Source organism: Solanum pennellii, chromosome 9 (genome assembly GCF_001406875.1).
Source record: "Solanum pennellii chromosome 9, SPENNV200".
Classification (NCBI taxonomy): Eukaryota; Viridiplantae; Streptophyta; class Magnoliopsida; order Solanales; family Solanaceae; genus Solanum; species Solanum pennellii.
The window spans coordinates 7,191,945-7,212,221 of record NC_028645.1 but is presented as its reverse complement, the minus strand read 5'-3'; the positions used below and the strand labels follow the sequence as shown (position 1 = coordinate 7,212,221).

The 20,277-nt window shown below is 36.2% G+C and overlaps 1 protein-coding gene across 1 annotated transcript; it reads right to left on the bottom strand.

Moving 5' to 3' along the window:
• Positions 1 to 519: 519 nt before the first annotated feature.
• LOC107031079 (regulatory-associated protein of TOR 1) lies at positions 520 to 18,447 on the bottom strand. The gene is made up of 23 exons (XM_015232284.2): positions 17,744 to 18,447; positions 13,915 to 14,017; positions 12,146 to 12,228; positions 11,875 to 12,033; positions 11,679 to 11,795; positions 11,405 to 11,565; positions 10,694 to 10,848; positions 10,434 to 10,578; positions 10,277 to 10,355; positions 10,072 to 10,173; positions 8,962 to 9,045; positions 8,764 to 8,874; positions 7,729 to 8,082; positions 7,387 to 7,576; positions 6,021 to 6,617; positions 5,512 to 5,841; positions 5,239 to 5,362; positions 4,155 to 4,279; positions 3,930 to 4,075; positions 3,218 to 3,319; positions 1,796 to 1,881; positions 1,335 to 1,419; positions 520 to 1,242 (listed from the first exon to the last, which is right to left on the bottom strand). Exons 1-23 carry the CDS (start codon positions 18,026 to 18,028, stop codon positions 904 to 906), a joined length of 4,062 nt encoding a protein of 1,353 aa, XP_015087770.1. The 5' UTR covers positions 18,029 to 18,447; the 3' UTR covers positions 520 to 903.
• Positions 18,448 to 20,277: the final 1,830 nt, after the last annotated feature.

The window sequence follows — 20,277 nt, the reverse complement described above, 5'->3', positions numbered from 1 at the left end:
AACACTCTTGGACGTCTCCATTGACAAGAAATGGGACTTGACATATTTATTGTATTATATTTTCTGATCCAGAGCACTAAAAATTGGCAATGTTTAGTAAAAAGAAGCTGAACAAATAGTAAGGTGAGAATTTTTAGTTCAGCTACTATTTGTTCAGCTTCTTTTTTTTATCAGTCACATGTAGGTAGATACATAATGGAATATGATATGATTAGGCCGGCGGAAATGGTGTTCCTGTAGACAAACATTTACCATAATGAAATACTTGGGATTACATGTGGCAAATTCTAGAGGTACTTTATAGATTTACGTTGTGTACACACCACATAACACATTAGTTGGCCATTCAGCTTCAATTAAAGTTTGTAACTAAAACAATGGATTTAATGATTGTAACCTACCTTTGGATGGAAAAGGTAAAAATCCTGCACTACCTCCCAAATGAGGGCCTACCCAGTGCGAATCCGGAACAGTTGGATTCTAAAAACTGGGCGGGAAACCAAAAAAAGACAAACAATGGTACACACAACACTGGTTGCCAACAAGATATATAAATTATGAGTTCAGCTGTACAAATTGAACCAAGGGAGAACAGAAAGTAGAGGGGGCTGAACTAAGGAAGCACACGGAGAAAATTACAAACTAGAAACAATGAATAACAGATATTTACACCTTTCTTTTACCACCTATTTATCAAATTATTTGCTAAAGCCTCCTCCAATAGGTTGAATTTTTTCCCAACTTGGCAACACTAGTCGCAGCAGAGGCTCAATGAATAAGTAGCACAAGACCTCAATAAGCTGATATGTTTCAGAGATGTCAACAGTCCATATTTCCAGCTGACCACCTCACCTTATATTTGTAAGCGTTTTTGTTTCTCAATCTTGCAAATGTCTCAGAAAATTATCTTGTCGGGGCGATTTCATCAGCATAGATTGAAACACAAGAATCCGCTGCTCCAGCAGCAAGCAGCACTTGATAGGGATGGAAGGTAAGACATCTGACTGAACCTATTTTCTGAGCCATGAAGGTGGACAAATATCTTATGGTGCCTAATTGCTCACCTTCCAGGTTGAAGACTTTGATTAGCTGTTTAGCTGAACCACTTGCTATAAGGGGTGCATGACGATGAACAGCTAGTGCCGTCAGCGATCCCCTATGAGCATCAATTGTTAAGTAAGCTTCCTTGAGATTTCTCATATCAAGGAACTGAATATCACCAGCTTGAGAGGCACTGACGATCTAAGAAACAAAAGAAACAGCTGATGATTACTGGTATGCCGAAAGAGAAATAAAAATCAAAGAATAAATTTGAAGAAGATAACAGTGGTCACCTTTGCTGGTTCAAGTCCAGGTTGAAAGCCGATCCCGACTACTCTCTCTACTCTTTGGGTGTGCGGTCGTGATGCACAAACAAGCCTAAATATATACAATTTGAGCATTAAATGAGAAATGACACAAGTATTTCATGTAAAAACAAAAAATGTATGCATGTAATTCCCTCTGCTAACATACAAGACGAATTACTAGAATGGATACCCATCCTGGCGTAGTGAATTTGAACTCACCACCTAATAGAATCAAGAAAAAGATCAATATCACCTAAAAGCATACAAATCATACACCAAAAGACAAGCTTCTCCTACAGGCCACCCACTCTCAAACAAGAAAAAGAGAACAGACCTAAAAGTTGGATAATGCAATGCCTATGCCATCACATCAATTTTATCCAATACAAGATGTGTAGAAAGGAGAAAAGAAAATCCCCCAAAATATAGAAAAAGCTTCAACTTACAGTTCAGGCATTCGAATATCAAATAGTTTGACACATCCATCCACAAAGCCAGCAGCAAAGTGTCCTGCGTGAACTTGAGAAGCTGACTGCAGAACATCAGAAAGACATAAAATGTGAGCATCTATCAGAGATGGAATGAACACGCATCCGAATTCCAAGCAACATACGTCGCCGCCTAGTTGGAAAGGCGTAAAAAACTCAGGAGTTTTTAATTTTATAATAGAAACTGTGGATGACTGAAAAAGGGGGGGAAAGGATTCATCCACAACCAACTTCTTTCAGAAGACTAGCCCTGCCTACTTAATGCAGGACTCAGCAGAAGCATCCTAACCTCTCTTTCATCCAACCGTAAGCATTACAAATACATCTGTATGACTTGTTTTTTTATAACCTTGAAAATCTATTTGACTAACCATATTATAAGGCAGTTCAATTCAAGATGCATACACCTCTGACCAAACCCGAATCATAGTGTGTTTCAAAAGCAATTGCCTTTTAGACAGCAGTATCAACTGTTGATGCAACCTCTATTCCCAAACTTAGGTGATACATCAAACTAAATTTTGCATGAACTTAGTCAAATATGTTAAAAGCTATTTCCCCGTTCAAGGCATTGCAATGGACAAGACCACTGTTTTTTCCACATATCAGCTCCCCATACAAACACGCTTCCTAAATAGGGATATATTAACCATAACAGTAAATAATTTAAAGAGTTGCCCTATCAACCTGCTTCAAAGTGTTGTCCCTGGGCACAAAAATTTCTAAGTAACACATAATATACTAAAGCGGTTTGAACATCTTCTGGAAAAAGTTATTGACAAAAAAAATATACTGGAAAAAAGTTTGTGCATAAAAGAAGACACGACAGATGGTCTAGATTTTGAAGAGATCTGGAGTGCTTTGTGAGTGAAACAATTCTTTAGTATCTTGTGTAGTTTTTTGTGCTGCGTATTTTAGGATTTGATGCAACTTTCTTGGTGTTTATAATTTAAAAAAACCATAGATCCAGGCAAATTTAACAGATAAAGTTCGATAAATATTTTTCCAAAGACTTAAGTATTAACTTTTGGGGAACTTAAAAAGACCAAAAACGTTGAGTGCATATTTGAGGACTATTTTGGCTAACTCGTGGTAAAGTTAAAGGACCAAAATTGTTAAGTGCATACCTAAGGGGCTATTTTGAACCTACACTCAAGCATAAGGGACCATTTTGGTCATTTTTTCAGGAAAACACAAAGAAGTCTAAATAGCAATTGAAGAAAAATGGGATTGTGGCATGTCATGCTGCATCAATATGAGCTGATGCTGGGTTTTTACCTATTAGTCATAATTATTGCAGACAAAGAGCATTAGAGTCTTAATGGTAATTGATCATATATATTAATGCCATAAATCTCAAGGGAAATTCCGAAAACTCACCAATGCTGAGATGCTACAATCTGAGGATGTTGGAATTGTATTAACAAGTTGTTCTTTGTCAAGATCCCAAGCCATGATTGACGAAACTTCAGCAGATGAAAACTGGTAACGAAATGGAAGGAAAGAAATTCAAGAGCTTTTTAAAGCAAAAGGAATCTGTAATTAGTCTAAGCAGAGATGCATGTCTTTACTGTTTTGGTGGGTGCAACATAGCAAAAGCTAATGATACAGAACTCAGAAACCATTGATGACTTTAAGTTCAGTACACAACTTGTGATGAACACTTTCCTCTGTAAATACTTGCCAGCAGTTTTGCTGCTTTTCAATACAATACGCTTTACCAATTTTATTTTATTTGAAAAAAAAGGATAGAACAGAGAGAGAACAAATCCACAAGGATAAACTACGATAAGTCGATAAGTCTGCTAACATCAAACAAATGGAAAACGGTGTAATCGTAGAAAAGTTACAATTATAATCCATAGGCATTTTTAAGAATACATCATATAGATTGAGTCTTGTTCAGTTATTTCTTAGATTTTTTAGTTTCTTGCTTGGATCTTCCATACATGATTGTACTACAGATCCCCCTTTAATTTCTTTTAATAAACTATTTAACTATCAAAAGTAATACATCTAACCAAAATGGAAATTGAAGGTACTTGTGCATTCATATATTAATGTTTGAATAGCTAATATTACACGGTATTACCAGATATCCAGACTGCTGCTGCCAATCCACAACAGCGCTCACACTACGGACACCAGGTCTGTGACCTTGAATGGAAGAGAATGCAGAAACTAGTCTTTGTCGCCCTCTTACAGTATAGTCTTTCCAGATACGGATGTTCCCATCACCTTTTATAAACACAAGTTTGTTAAAACTTTAGGCATCAATGAACAATATAGATTAAAAGTTGTTGCAGAAAAGCTTTACTTGAAGCAACAAGGAGCAAACTCTCATCTAGCTCATTGACAAGACACAGCTTTGAAATTCCTTTATCAGGGTAACTGTGGTTATCAAAGCTGTTAAGAAGCGTAGCCTCCTCGTAATTCCATACCCTATTCATAAAAACACGAGGAGCATCATGTTTCATGCATCACATACAAACTTAATGACAAAAAACATTAGAAGATTTGAGATAACACAATAAAAGATATGAAACTGACAAGAGAATGACAAATATAAGCAACTGAAAGAAAAAAATCCATGAACTGATACAGAAATAGTGAAGCAGTGAAATGGGAATAATTTACATCATAAATTACCCTCCTTTTAACACATTATTTTATCCGCAATGAGAATGCCACTGATGGAACAGATTGTAACGTCATTACTAACCTTTTTTCTGTTAATTTGCTATAACTGAATGAGATAAACTAACTCAAGCACCAACTCTAAGAGAAGTTTCAACGCTATGACACGCTCCAAGAAAAGTTAATCGTTTTTTTGGTGAGCATATTTCCAAATTTTAGGCTGCAATATTTATTCTCCATTTATTCTCTGTAACCTAAAATACTCTGAATTATTAATATATATACCCACCGCCGTGGAAGTTTACTCACGGGGTGTTACCACGAAATATTGGTTTCTCTCTTTCTCTCTCTAGATCTCTCATCTCTTTCTCTTGAAAGTTCTTGTGTTCTTAATTCATAAAGTGTGTGTGTGTGGATTCGATCCTAACAAATTCGCTATAACTGAATGAGATAAACTAACTCAAGCACCAACTCTAAGAGAAGTTTCAACGCTATGACACGCTCCAAGAAACGTTGATAGTTTTTTTGGTGGGTGGAGCATATTTCCAGTATATATTGTATTCTTTTAGATTGACTTGCATTCAAACTTTCAACATGATATTGACTGTTTACTGAGACAACTAGATATGCCGAAATTGCAGATTATGCAGCTCCAACTAAGATAGCACCTGAACCAACCTATCCTATCCAGTATTTTTCAATAATACACTGAACCAAGTTATTACAGCAATATTGGATTATTCAGGTTGATGAGATTCGTTTACCTGATTCTTTCACTCTCATCTGCAGCAATAACAATAGGTGAGAAGGGCTGCAGCAAAGCAGTTTTGGTGCCAGTCTCAAACTTAGTATCCCAACTAGCAATTTGATTGTGTAGTTTGCTTACAGCTGAAACAGAAAAAACATTGCTCATATTAAATTTAAAAGTTCGTTTTATAGAGAATATTTTGATAAAGATTTCACTATTTAAAAACTATGGGAAAACATAAACAAGAGAAGGCATGGATACAAAAGGGAAAGACCATGAACAGACTCACAAGAGTGTTGGCACTTTGCAATGAGGTCAAGGGCCATCTTTTCCTTCTTTTCCCTTCTGTCAACCATCTCTTCACTATCATCAGCTGCAGTAAGAAGTGGCTTTGAGAAGTGGCCACAACTCCAATTGTAGATAGTTGATTGGGGAAGAAAACTGCGTTCTGAAGGTCCAGAAGATCCAGCAGACCCCAATAATGGGTCAGCTAATCCCGAGTCTTGAGAGTGCATTAGGTGGGGCCTGAACTCTAAAGAACAAACTCTTCGCATTCCTGTCAAGTAACTAGGCCGCGGCGGACTAACAGGAGGAGTTCTAAAAGTCAGAGGTAAATGTCCTGCAACATCAGTTAAACGCGGCCAGAATCACTTCAAAAGTTACTAAAAAGGTATTAATGAGGTGTTCAAGTGATATGTTAGTGGACTACGGACGCATATAGACTGTAAGAATATGACTATAATCACATTCATCCAGAAAAAATAAATGGACCAAATTGTCCAGAAGGCCTAGAATTACCTCCATTCATATCAAACCAAGATGAAGATCGAGCCAATCCAGCATAACCAGTGTTTGGAACTGTTGTGGATTCACCAGTTGACTTAACAGATTTGGCAACAACCTGCTCAATCCCGATAATGGAAAGGACTCTCCGGCCAAGACCTGCAATACGTGGTGACGGATCCTTTGCCAAGGCACACATAGCTAGTACACACTGAGAATAGAGTGCATTGTCTAAAGGCCTTGATCTTGTATGATTCACAACACCATTGGTAACAGCATCATTCAAGGTTCCGGGATCAGAAAGTTGAGAGGAATCATCAGATAAAGGTGATCCATGTATGACGCCGGGTGTTGCAAGAGGGCTGCTGGTCGAGACTCTCCCATCCCGAGCTATGGACTGACTGTCACCCCCCACTCTCAATAAAGGAGCAATAGGAGATGGAACTCTACTTCCATGTGAAATACTGTGAGTCGGGGTTGTATACCCACTACCAGAACTCTTGACCGCGAAAGAAGGCAAGGAAGTTAGCAAAGAATTAGCCTGAGGCTTCCAATATGCAGCGGCTACTGACTTCAGATGCTTGTTATGTCCAAAGGCAAAACGTGCCAAAGCTGCAAAAGATGGTAAAACATGAACCCAACTCCTGCCAATTAGAATTTTGTGCATAGCAGTGACTACACAAAAAAAATACTATATGGTGTATACACATCAAGAAGGGACTTATAACGGGAAATCAGAGAACTAGACAATATTGTAAGGCAGCTGATATTCACATCCAACAATCAGAACTCACCAAACATGAAAGAAGCAACTTTCAGGCTGAATTACTTGCACTACTAAGTATACAATCAAGCAACCACAGTAAACATTCACCATTTAGACATGGAGATCACTTCTTTTATTTATTTTTTTAAGTCTACAGCCAAAAAAAAACAGATTTTTGGACAAAGAAGTGACATGACAGCAAAAAAATTATATTTTTGGCATCAGATTCCTCCTACAGAGTGAACCAACAACAAACACATAGAATCCCACAGTGGGGTCTGGGGAGGGTAGGATGTATACAGACATCCTACCTTTGTGGGGACAGGGAGGTTGTTTCTGGTAGACACTCAACTCAAAAGACAAGTAATCAAAGCAGGAATGGAAGGAAAATAACGGATCCCTCAAAGTGAAAGATAAGCAAAATTCATAATTGGGACAGATAACATGCATGCGGCACCTCATCATCAGAACTGTGGCAAAACCTTTCAAATAATATTGCAACAAAGGTATTTTTCCTTCTAGGAAATAAAGACCAAATATTAGGAACTGGGTGTGTGAAAGCAGTAAGTGTATCAAGAGGAAAGTCTTCAGGGAGAAGATTCAGCAAAAGCATACCTACAGCAACCTCCACTCGAACCAAAGGACTTCCATCAGAAGCAACACTTAAAAGGCTCTTAATTATACTGACTTCAGTCCTAACCTTCTCCTCATCATCACAGTCTTCATCTCCTCCAACACCATCCCTAGCTGAGTCAAATCCGACATCAAGTAAAGTCCCTAGAGCAAAAGTAGCTGCAGCGCGCACCTGAAATAACGAATTTTTAATCTAACTGTCAAAATCTGAATATTTCATTGAAGACCACTTGCAACCTCTTAACAGAAAATTAAATAAACCAGCTCTTTCCTTTCACCGGTCGGTACGTGCATCCTACTCCTATTAAGAGGGGCGACACAAACCTCAGGTTGGGGCTCAGACAGCAGCGGTGCAAATATTGCTGGTGCATCTGCCTGCAAACCTAGTACTTGTGCCTCTGTGAAATCCTCCCACAGTTTTCCCAGACAAAGGCACAGCCATTGAAGAAAAAGTGGTTCAGTTTGTGCCTCATTAGGCGTTGATCCCTGAAGATGCTTCAAGCAGACATGTATAAGACCCGCTTCAGTACAGGCCTCCTGACCCCGTCTGTGACCATCCACAATGACTGCCAAAACAAATGCAGCCATTGCCCTTTGCTCTGGGTAAGCCTCCACACTGTCAAGAAATTTAATGAAATATGTATGTCCTCCATCTTTTACAAGGTCAACCTGACAAGACTTTTGACTCAAAGGGAAACAATAATCTTATTAGTATAGAAGTAGATGGTAGAGTTTATAATATCATAACTTACAGAAACAGAAGAGAATAAGTATCAATGTAAACACAACTCCTTAGGTGTAACAGATTCCAAATCAGAATTGCTAAATTTGACAAGGCAGAACAAAGACTACAGCCTATTGAAAGTAGTTTGAAGTATTCAAAAAAAATAATCACAAACTAACAGAAAGCTGAAGCAAGAACTCAGCCACTTGCTCCCAATTAGGACTTGGTTCAACAAAAACAGGCTCGAGATTATAGGTCTATCACAAGTTTCATCTCAGAAAAAGTATCACTCCATTCTTTCAAAAATTCTGATTTGTGCACTGAATGAAAGAACTTTAAAAGTTTAAATACCACAAAAGTTGCAAACTCATGTTTTATTGGTCACCAAAAACATGACGAAATGTTGCAAAATAGAACAAATAAAAAGAGGAAAATTAATAAGACACGGATTACAGTCCATGGGAGTCCAACAGGTGTTTGACCTATCAAGCCAAATTTCGGTGTGCGTGCTTCTTAGATAGAAATAACAGAAATAAAATGGAGAACTTCTTATAGAGGAAAATAAACACAGATGAAATACATTGGAAATGATATATTAGACAACATAGATGTTGAGTTTCAACCAAATCATGTACCTTATCGAGAGCAAGGATCTTCGTCCAGATAAAGACAAGAATTTGTCGAAGTTCTGGAGTGGTTGTTTGCAAAAGTTTTAGCACATAAGGAAATATTCCAACAGACAAGGCCTGGAAGTGTTCACTTACATATTAGTCGCAAAAAAGATGCCACAGCCAATTAGAAAATATGGAAAACTGAAGTCAATTTGTAAGTACCAGATCCACAGCCCAAGGTCCCATGTCGAGAAATCTTCCAAGAAGTACAAGTGCACGAAACCTGTGGCATTGACTAAGTAGCACCTAATAAAAACGTAAATTGGTTACAGACCGATGCAAAAGGAAAAAAATGCACAAAGGTAACAAAACTACCAAATGTAAAAGTAACCCTAATATAGCCAGCAATAAATAGCAATGACCACTAGCAGCTCATATTTGAGGAAACTATCATTTCCTGTATCAGTAAACATCTTTAGTGCCATGAGGACAATCATCAAGTAAGTCGAACCTACTTCATAATTAAAAAAATGCTCTGCTCAACCAGCAAACAGACCAACCGCAATATCTGCTCCAACAGCTTTGATGCATTTTGTACCTCAACAATATCACTAGAAAAACTTTACTTCTACCCCGAAACTCTAATAACTTGCCTCAGGTTAAGTTCTTTGCATATACAAAGTAAGATTCACCATGATCATTAAAAAACAAATTAAAAAAGAAGAGCGCTAATCTACTAGAATTGATAGATCACTTCCGTTTTTCAGGAAACATGGGAAGGAAGTTCAAAAATTCAACTTGAAAAAGCCTATGAAAGAAATGAAGAGTGCGTTGATGTGCCAAGAATATTAAACCAGCATTAGGAGGCCTTAGAAATGACAACAGGAAAAAGTTTAATCATACCCACATCTCAACGTAATACGAGGGATGGTTCAGACATTCTCAGTATCATGCCAAAGCATTTGTGTCACATTTTTCTTTTTAAAAGATCTTTAGAGAAATCAATAAAGCTAAATCTTAAGCATGATAACTATTTTCCTAAAAACCATTTCTATCAAAATTGGAAGAGACAGCAGCCAATGCTTTTTATCAAGGAGCAACCAATACGATTCTTTGGTTTTCTTGATAATTAGGGAATATTGACCAATGAATATGACTACAGCAGGGATATCCAATATTTTTATTCCACCTATTCATAAATTATTAAAGAAACAAGAGATTGGGGGATAAATGGAACCTACATTCCAGAAAATTTACTTAAAATCCCTACAAGATGGCAAGAAGAACCACGGACAGTCCCTCATTTTATTTGGACCATGAGAAATTTCATACCTGTAACACTATGGGCAACTGCTCTGGAGGCTTTTTGTCCTTTGATCCATGGTCAAGCCATACTTCAAAAGCTGTCAACTGCTCTGTGAAAAATGGACTTGGCTGAAGACATACAAAACACGGAATATTTAATCGCTGCATAGTATTCTTGAGGATTTAGAACTATGACTACACATATCAGATGGATGGTAAGCATTAAGCCCACCTGAAATTCTGCATTGGGATCCTCAACTAAAGTTGGAAGCTGTGAAAGACAGATTTCTGCTGCCATGTCCCATGCGTCCCTACCGTACATGTAAACCACAGGTGAGAAAAAGGTAAACATGAATTTTAGATAACGTGGAAATATTCAATGAAGTTACCACATATGATGCTGATGAGTAGGTGGTAGCATCGGGTATGAAATTGGTGAACAATTTGCAGAGCGCATGATTCTTTCAGCAAGTAAGAAGTTTCTGAACAAACTAGCGACTAGCAGATCTTGCCTGAACAGTCTCTGAAATAGATCTGCATGTTTGAAACTCATACTTCAGAAAGAGACTAAAATGCATATTCAATGTAGTTATCACATATGGTGCATGTTTGAAACTCATACTTCAATCCAAATAATCTATTCCATTACCATGTGGTAGAACATTCCAGGCAATTGTGTCAGTAACTGCAGTAAAAATCCAATTCAGTTCGCCAAGAAGTGTCTTCCTATCAGTTTGCCGTCCAGGAATTCTATCAATCAGAGAGTAATCAAGTGACTCATGAAGCAACGAACGGGTGCAAAACCTAGAAGCCAAACACATGAAGAAGAAAGATTTAAATGGTTAACATTGTTGCAAGAAAAAATGCTCACGTAAAAAATACGAGGAAAAAGAAAACTAAAATCAACTTATTTGGTAGAAGAAAATATATCAGTTTAAACAAGAAAGAGGCAGCATACCAAGTTTAAGGACTTAGCAACACAGGCACATAGAGGCAACTAAGAGACAATTAAGTATTTACTTAAAACACTGTACATGGAAACTCATTAAGATAGCTTTACCTATAACGCAGATTGGCACGAGAGATAACCACTATTTTTGAGTTCTTTCTCTCTTCTTTTTTCTTTTTGGCTAGAAGCTATTCATTAACAGTGAACATGGGGATGACCCCTATAATATTTTTTCGAGGGAGAGAGAAACTAGGTAACATCATAAAATGAAAATGCCAAGGAAAACTTTACTAATTTCCATCACTCAAGAATTTCAGCTATGCCTGCTCCATTGAAGAATTGGACAAGTGTAGGAGAAAGAAGCAAAAGAGAAAAGGAAGAAACAAAAAACAATTGTTGAGAGCATGTCACCATCTCAACGCCATTTTGATGGGTGTTGTGAGGCAGGAAGTGAACACATCTGCTGGAAATTCAGAACTCTGTGGAAGCGTCTCGTGTGCTTCACAAGCAGCAAGCAGAATACAATCCCTTGTAGAAGTTGCAGAAGAACCAGAAGCAGTCCAGTCCTGAAGCTGAACAACCAAAAGCATCGAAATTAATGAGAGAGTGTGAGAAGGAATGGACAGATCATCATTAACATGTCATTAAGTACATAAATGACGTAAAGTGGCAATTAAGAGTATACCTCTATGAAGGCATTAACAATCATCCCAGCAGCAGAGCAGTCAAACACATAGATCGATGGTGTCTTCAACCAGGAATCCAGGTCACTGATTGGCAAAGGAATATACTGCGTATAACTCTAAAACAAACACCCAAATAAGAGAAAAGGCAGAAATCACCCTCAGCCCTGAGAAAGCAATCCGGGTAAGAAAGTAAACCTTATTAAATAGCCAAATTTCACCATTGGCTGTAGGTTTAGGAACACCATGTCCATTATAATGGAATAGAACTCGTTCCGACTTAGCATACTTTCGACAAGTTGTGCAAAGCTTCTTGATTTCATCAACAGTAGGATCCAAGGAAATCTTATATTTAGCCTGCACAAGGTTACATGTAGTATTTGGTCATCATGACCTACCCATTCATATGAACGAGGCTAAGACCTTATCAACTGTATATATCAAATTGGTGGTGAAAACGTTTACTTACCCTAGGTTGCCACCTCTCATATTGTTGGTTCAAAGTTCTCCCAATTGTCTCAAGTGCTTTTTGAGGTGCCATCGAAAATGGATCTGTCAAATAAGAGACAGGAATTAGTACCATCAGTAGTTATTCGTCTGTTGAAGAATTTCAAGCACTATCTTTAAAATTAAGGACGCAATAAAACAACCTATAGTTTTCAAATTACATCTTATAACCCCCCCCCCCAGACCAAGAGAATATGACACCAACACAATTTTGCTGAGATAAAAATATTCAGATTGCTTCAAGTGAAACAGACTCCGCCAAAAGGAACCATCATCAATTATTATTTTTTACTTGTTTTTCTGCTAAAGTAATAACCTATGTTGCACAGATCCTTCACTTACTTACCAAAATCAGATCCTTCATTATTCCCCTACCATGAATGGAGAAAACATGAAGCTGATGCCAATAAGCGGCTCTTACTGGATCCAGTTAAAGTACGGCAAATGCTTCGAACAGATTGAAGTAGACAGAAGACTGGAGACACATTGAGAAGTCGAAGGAGACAAACTGAACCACATATGGAGGAAACAAAGGATAAGGCAGGAAGTTAAGACTAGGAACTACAGTCCAGGTACTCTGTTATTTGTCTTCCTCAAACTTTCTCCCCGAGAAAAGCCGACCAGAGACTCGGCTTGAGGTCTTCATCTCTGTTTGACTCTGGATGCTAACAACGTCCGAGATCCTCTTCAACTGAAGTATATCATAGGGAGAGAGCACTTCTCTTAGACAGACTTACGTTGAGACTTCTTTTCGGACAGGGGGAGCAAAATATTGCTAGAGAAGCCTAGATTAGATGGTTTTGAAATTTCACAGGGTAAGTGGAGCTGCTTGAGACTCCGTTCCTATGAATTACTTGTCAAGAATGGCACTTCTCTGAGCCATTGATCTGATATACCTGAGTTCCAAAATCACTATGGTTGGCCCAAAGGGATGCTTCGAGACAGATTTCTCAGTCAAGTAAAACAAAGCTGGATCTATAATTTTGGCTGTGTCCATGCACACATTCAACTATTGCAGGCGGAAAGTTTGCAAAATGTGAATAGTCACTACTGGAAAAGCATACATTCTTGATGGTGTGCCACATCCATTGTGCAGATCCCCCGCCCCTTTGGTAGGCAGAGAATTACTGAGATCTGACAGTGCATTAACTGAGGTTCTAGATGGTTAAATTTTGTACTTATGCATTTAAAGCTTTCTACTAGAGTGGATAACCTATAATTAAGTTTACTACGGTTGATTATTAAAAAAAAAAAAAAACTTTACTAAGGTTATTTATCAAGGAACAAAGTGTTGAAGAATGAAACTTCCATGGCTTCAGGAGAAGTCTATCCTGAAAGTCCAGGTTGCTTTTGTAACAAGTCCTCCTGGAGCATATCAAATTCCAGTTTATTTTGTGAACTTCATCAATAGCTAATTCTTGAGAAGTTGTAGCTATCTTCTATATCTTTTCAACAACTATCGCAATCACAATGCAAGTAAGAAAATTGAAAAGTAATAATCCTTCAGAAAAGGTCTCACTTCAAAACAAATTTTACCACCAACATTTCTTTCTTCGGGGAAAAGGGGAAATTTATGAACAATCATCCTTCAGAATATAAAGTACACTGGAAACTACTAAAAGTAAATAATTTGAAATAAAGAACATTCATTTAAATGAAATATAGCAAAAAGAAGAACAGTAACTGGTTATTGTACAAGCAGAACAAAAAGAAGAAGAAGAAGAAACGTACCAACCCAACACTCCATTCGAGCACAAGGAGATATCTTTATTACATCAGGTGGATCGACGCTGATGTTTAAACACAAAACAAGGGCAACACATCCTGTCTTCATCTGCAGAAAAGTTGCATGCTAAGATGGACAAGAAGGTAAAAGATTGGGCATGTTTACTACATGGAGGGTATGTTCTAAATGCAACTTATATTAGCGAGCTTGCAAAATACAGTTGAAACACATCGGATGTTGCTCCTCAGGCATTGCACGTGACAAGTAATACTTTACAGGTTAATAAGCGACAAGTAAAAACAAATTTTATCAAAAAATGAATCCGAAGTCACTTCTGAACTCCTTTTGCAAAACTGCTGTTTCAATCCACCAGCACTAAAGCTGTCTCTTTCTTCAAAGAAGAAAACAATCACATCTAGATACCAGTAACTAGCACACAAGGTACACCATCAGCAATATATTATTGAAGGAATACACTTCATCATAGTGCCTGGACATAATCCAAAGATGCATAGGTAAAAAGAAAACGAGATTGGTCCATAATCACCTCCGCTGCTCATGTAGTGGACCTCTATTCAGATTAGAGGGGAGGTAATACCTTAGTTATTTCACAAACTAAAGAATACTATGGATGACTCTAGTACAGTCCGTTTGAATATACATTTTTTATACTTTGTATAAATAGTCAACCTTGATAGATGAATCTGGATGACTTCACTGCAGTCCTATACTCATCATACACATACTTTTGACGCCGACATGGTATTATACACCGTACTCCCTTTTCGTAATCCGAAAAACTAATAAAGTGTTTTACTTGTCAAAAAAAAAAGTGATGTTACTTCAGAATAAGGTAAAGGCACTCTTTATTGTAAGCTTAATTAACCCGCAGATTTATAGATAAACATCATTCCATCTCAATACTTGTATTATCTCTAGGGGATTGGGCAAAATTGATATCCAAATATTAAGGAATATTTATTTGAATTTCCGTATCGCTAATTGGATTTTGATATACAAAAAAAATGGATTGGGATTTGGGATTTGGGACTTCAAATTTTCGGAATATCTGATAATTTGGATGTTCTATACCTTATATCAATCCCTACCCATTACACATAAGCCCAATACTAAGATAAGAACCCTGCTAAATCAGTTAATATACCCTATAAGGGTAATGAATGGTGCAAACTGAGATGCATTTACTGTGGTTGATGGATGGTGCAATTTAATATGAATAGCTTTATTTGGATGTTAATTGTTTGTAAGAAGAAGCAGCTCAACTTATAGGCTCAAACTAAAAATCTAAAAATAACCAAACTAATTATGAGAAAAACCTAACTTGAAAAACCGATCCAATCCAAACTTATTTGGATTGTAATTTCTTGAATCCATAAACCAAAAATCCAAATCGAAGTTTTCATATCCAATATGTTGCCCAAATTCTTAACCCTAATTATGTATATGCTATTATGCATTATATTTTAGTTATTGAGGGGCGTAATGAAAAATTACATCTTCAAACTATACTCCAATTCATTTTAAATGTTCAGATTAACACCAAAAGAGGACCTCACAAAGTCAAATATGTGGGAACTTCGACAGCCATTGTTATTAAAATTTTGGCTTTTGATACAACTACTTCTACCATTACTACTATTGAAGTGTAATAGTAGCAATTGTTCTTTCCGAAGAACCTATTATTATACTCCTCAATCCCAAATTAATTGGGTTCGGGTATATGAATTATCACTATCCATAAAAACAGAATATTTGCTTTTTGTGATAGCTATGTTTTTAAAAGCAAAAAGTGCAAAAGAAGCAACAAAGTCCAGGGAGCTTGAAGAGAACGAAAAGTGAAGCATAGGCTCCTTTAAGGTAAAGTGCACAAATAGAGAAAATCAGAGAACACCAAATACACGAATTTAGTACTATGCTAATAAAATTGTAATTAATATAACTGTTCCAACATCCATATATAGCAATGTCAATATTAATCCAACTTCAAAGCTGAGATTAAGGAACTGACCCCTTCTTGTTTGGATCACTTCGCCACTCATTGGTTAAAGCACACATTTCATTGAAGCATATAGCTTCACCTATGAAGCGATAACTCCTCGCTTCACAGCTTCAATAGCTTTTAAGTAATGAAGTGATAAACTTTTAATAACACAACATAAAGTCAGTGTCCGGAAACTTGCACACACTTCAACTATATCATGGGGTACCTGCCACCTCCCATCAACACAGGTGTCAGGTAGCCTGCCCATCAAGTCTTAAGACGGGAAAAGATCACTTGGTGCTTTCTCTCTCTGCTGAGATTTGACCTGTTGTTTCTCATGATTTTCACCAATTAAATTGACAGCTAGACACAATCTTGGGTGCTTACAATTTAACATTTGCTTCTGATATTAAAATATGTTAAGGCCCTATAAGCTCTTCCTATGTTCTTTTCTTTCCAGCTGTTTCTAATAAAATCTATTATCCCATTTTGCCTCAAATTGAACGTCCATATTTCTCTATTGATCCCTCTAAAGACAATATCCGTACAGCCATAAAATTGTGTTCAACCATATATTGTACTCTAACCAAATTAAAACGCACTCTACTTCTCTTACCAGAAGACCTTACCACGAAATCCCTCCCATTTAATCAACAAGTGCCTTGCTTGACACATCAATTTCTCCCTTTCTAGAAGCTGGTACACATTAGGGGAACCCCCACTGCAGGAAGGCACTGGGCAGAATACTGATCAGTAATTAGCAAGCCTCTTAAAGTCCAATGTTCTAAGCCTTAAAAATTAAAATAACAAAATGACCCAATGAGTTCCCCCTTTTGGTATCTAGTCCCAATTGGCTCCTTAGTGTCCTACATGTTGGAAGTCAAAACATGTCATTTCAACAGAATTATAGAAACCGAGGAAAAATTTTAAGAAACCCACATAAACATTTAATCTCAGAGAAGAATCACTTCATACTCTTAATATTTAAGGAAATGTATGTTGATGTCTTTAGTCAAGATTGATATTGATTTACGGATTCTGCAATATTGGAAGACACTGCTGGCATGTTCAAAGTGCTCTAATCAAAGTAACAACAGAGTAATTTTCGACATAAGTTTATGCCAAACACATCTAATAAGAGCACATAAGCAAGTTTAACAGAATTATCATGTCTAGCTCCCCAAATTAACATCCAGGACGAAAACAAGCTTCAGCTTTACTTTGGCTCACAAAAGAAAATACTTCTTCTGCAATGGTGACAAATGAGAACTCATGCTCCCGTACAATATTAATCTTTCACTGTGAATGGCGAAGAGTTAAATTAATCTAATATCCGAATTCCGCCAATTCCCTGCAGATCGCAGAGTAGTCAAACCAACAAACTGCAAAGGCTGGAATCTCTTGTTCGAACCTCCATCTTTGAACTGGCTGTTAGAAACAAACTTGTTTTATTAAATTAGAACTCAGGATACCCAATTTAAAATGACATTGATGTCTACTTTTTCTTCCAATTGAATTATAAGCCGATCCTAGAACAAGATTCACTTTAGAGAAAGCAGGCTATCTTACAACGCATAGTAACATTCAACTTTCGAGGAAACCCAGCTGACAAATCAAGCAACAAGTTGCTGTTTTTACTGCACCACTACCACCCTACTCATACTCCTTGTGAAATAATCAAGAAACTACTCATCAATTTGATGATATAAATCCTCATGAATTGGCTCTATTCACGCTCATCTCATTCGAATATTGGTAAGTAATATTTTTCATGGCAAACTAAGGACATTGAGATAAACAAATGAAAGTTACACAAAAAGAGCACAACTTACTCGGTCCCTAGGCCGCCATTTAGAGACCAACCCAGTGTCAGATGGACCAGAAGGAACAGAATCCTCAAAACGATCATGCCTAAGCTCACACAACACAATTGTCTGCGGAAAATAAGCCATACTTGTCGTCGTCATCGCATTATCAGCAACCCCACCACCAACATAGCTACTACTAGCAGTGTCCAAATCTCTAACATTACTCCTTTCCCCATCCTCATTTCCAAACTCATCCAAAGCAGCTGATGATTGTGACAACCTTGACGCCATCAAATCCCCCAATGCCATTCAAATCGCAATAATTAAAGCTGTAAATTTTCCTAACCTTGCCCTAATCGAACAGATTTTGGAGTGAAACTCATAACCCAGATCGACCCAGATACCAAAAACCCTAAAGATACCGTTTTTATCCGGTAATTCACAATACAGATCAGGGTTTCAGTAGCGACGGTAAAGGGAGATTGAAAAAAGTTGTTTCTTAAGGATTAATCAATGAAACCAGTGAACCAGCGACGGTGAGAGACGGGAAGAAGGAAGGAAGGAGAATCCAGCTTCAAGAAGCTTCTGGAAAACCCTAAAAGAAACCCTAGAAGATGGTGTTGATGAAGAAGAACAACAACAACAAGGAGGAGGACAGTGCGGCTGTTGAAGCAACAAAACGAGAAAAAGAAGAGAGAGAGAGTTGTTGTTTTGTTAAAAAAAAATGTATAAATTATAAGCAATATGTTGTTTCTTTTACCCTATTTTTTCTTTTAAAGTAGAAATTAAATTAAATTCTTGCAATTAAATGAATTATGAAGTATTCATTAACTTTTGAGGAGTATAGAAAAGTTACAATTTAAAGCATTTGGAGGAATACATAAGTTGAATGAGAATTTTGAAGTAATAGAAAGCATAAATAATTTATTTTGACTCAAATTAATAAATGATTTGTCTTGTTTAAAAAAAATTATTCAAAATCTATTTAATTATTAGAGAAAAGTGAAATAAATACATAGTAATTGCAATTAAATTTTATAACTAAATGAATTACGAAAGCATAAGTAATTTGTTTCGAGTCAAATTAATAAATGATTTGGCCCATTTTTAAAAATTTGTTCAAAACATATTTAATTACTATTTAAAAATGAAATAAATACATAGTATATAGTAATTGAAATTAAACTTTATAATCAAATGAATTATGAAATCCTGATTAACTTGAGGAGTATATAAAAGTTAGAATTTAATGCAGTTGGAGGTTTGAAAAACTTAAAAATAACTGAAAGCATGACTTATTAATTTCAAGTCAAATTTAAAAAAAAATCATTTTAAAATTTTTATTTAAAATTATTAATTGATAGAGAGAAATGCATAGCAATTGAACTAATATTTTTTAGGAAAAATAACTTAAATACACAACTATAATTTTTATATTCTCTAATTTTCCCTACCTTTTTTAAATATTACATAATTCCCTTTTTTTTAATTTTAGTGTAAGTTTTTAGATACATTACACTCTCTCTCCTATAATACACATTTACCAATTTTAATGCCTATTTTTTCTCCATTAAAACACTCAACCTCTTAAATCAGTTTTTGAATTTTAAATTTTATCCATTTAAACACTCAACCTTTCAATCAGCTTTTTTATTTTGAATTATTAAATTTAATTAATTTTAAATAAAAGACCAAATTTTGAAATTTTGAATTTCAAAATTCAAAAAATCAGGAAGTAGGATAACTTCCAGTGCCTTCTACCGTTTTGTTCTTACTAACATCAAGTTTCACTTCTTTTTTTTTCCTTAATCATCTTCATTCATCTCAAACTCAGCATATTTTTTTCTTTTCTTTTTTTTATTCTTAATCCATCATCGTCTATTTCTTCCTAATCTGGAATCGTTTGAACCCAGCATCTTTTTATTATTAATCCATCATCAATTCGTATATTCTTCTCTTTTTTGTTTTTGTTAATTGTTCTATTACATCATAGTAATGGATCCGTTAATTAATAGAAGGATATATGATTCCGACGATGAAAATTGGAAAGAAAATAGGAAAAAGTCTTTGCATGATCCTATGAATCTTCAGAAGGATTCAAACAAAGACTCTGGCGAAACATCAAAGGTTGTCAAAATACAACAAAAAAGGAAAAAAGAAGCAGCAAACATTGTTGTTAGGCCTACATTGTCTCGGGTTAGTATTTTGGTACTTAAAAATGTTGTTGAAATTAGTAAAAATTTTAAGGAATCAAGTGTGCTTGCTGATACATTTGAATAAGTGTGTATAGTGTTTTAGATGGTCAACTGATACATGAATTTGTTGTGTATCATAATATTTTATATGTATCATTAAGTTTTAGAAAATTATTATAATGTACCATTCAATAAGTTTAGTAAAGTATAAACTGTGCTTGATGATACATGTAGAATCTGTGTGTACATTGTTTAGTCAATGCACTGATACATGTAGTAGATATGTATCACATGTTTTGCATGTAGTATGAATTCCTGAATGATATCATGTATCAGTAAGGTATTAGTTGTTTAGTTGATGTA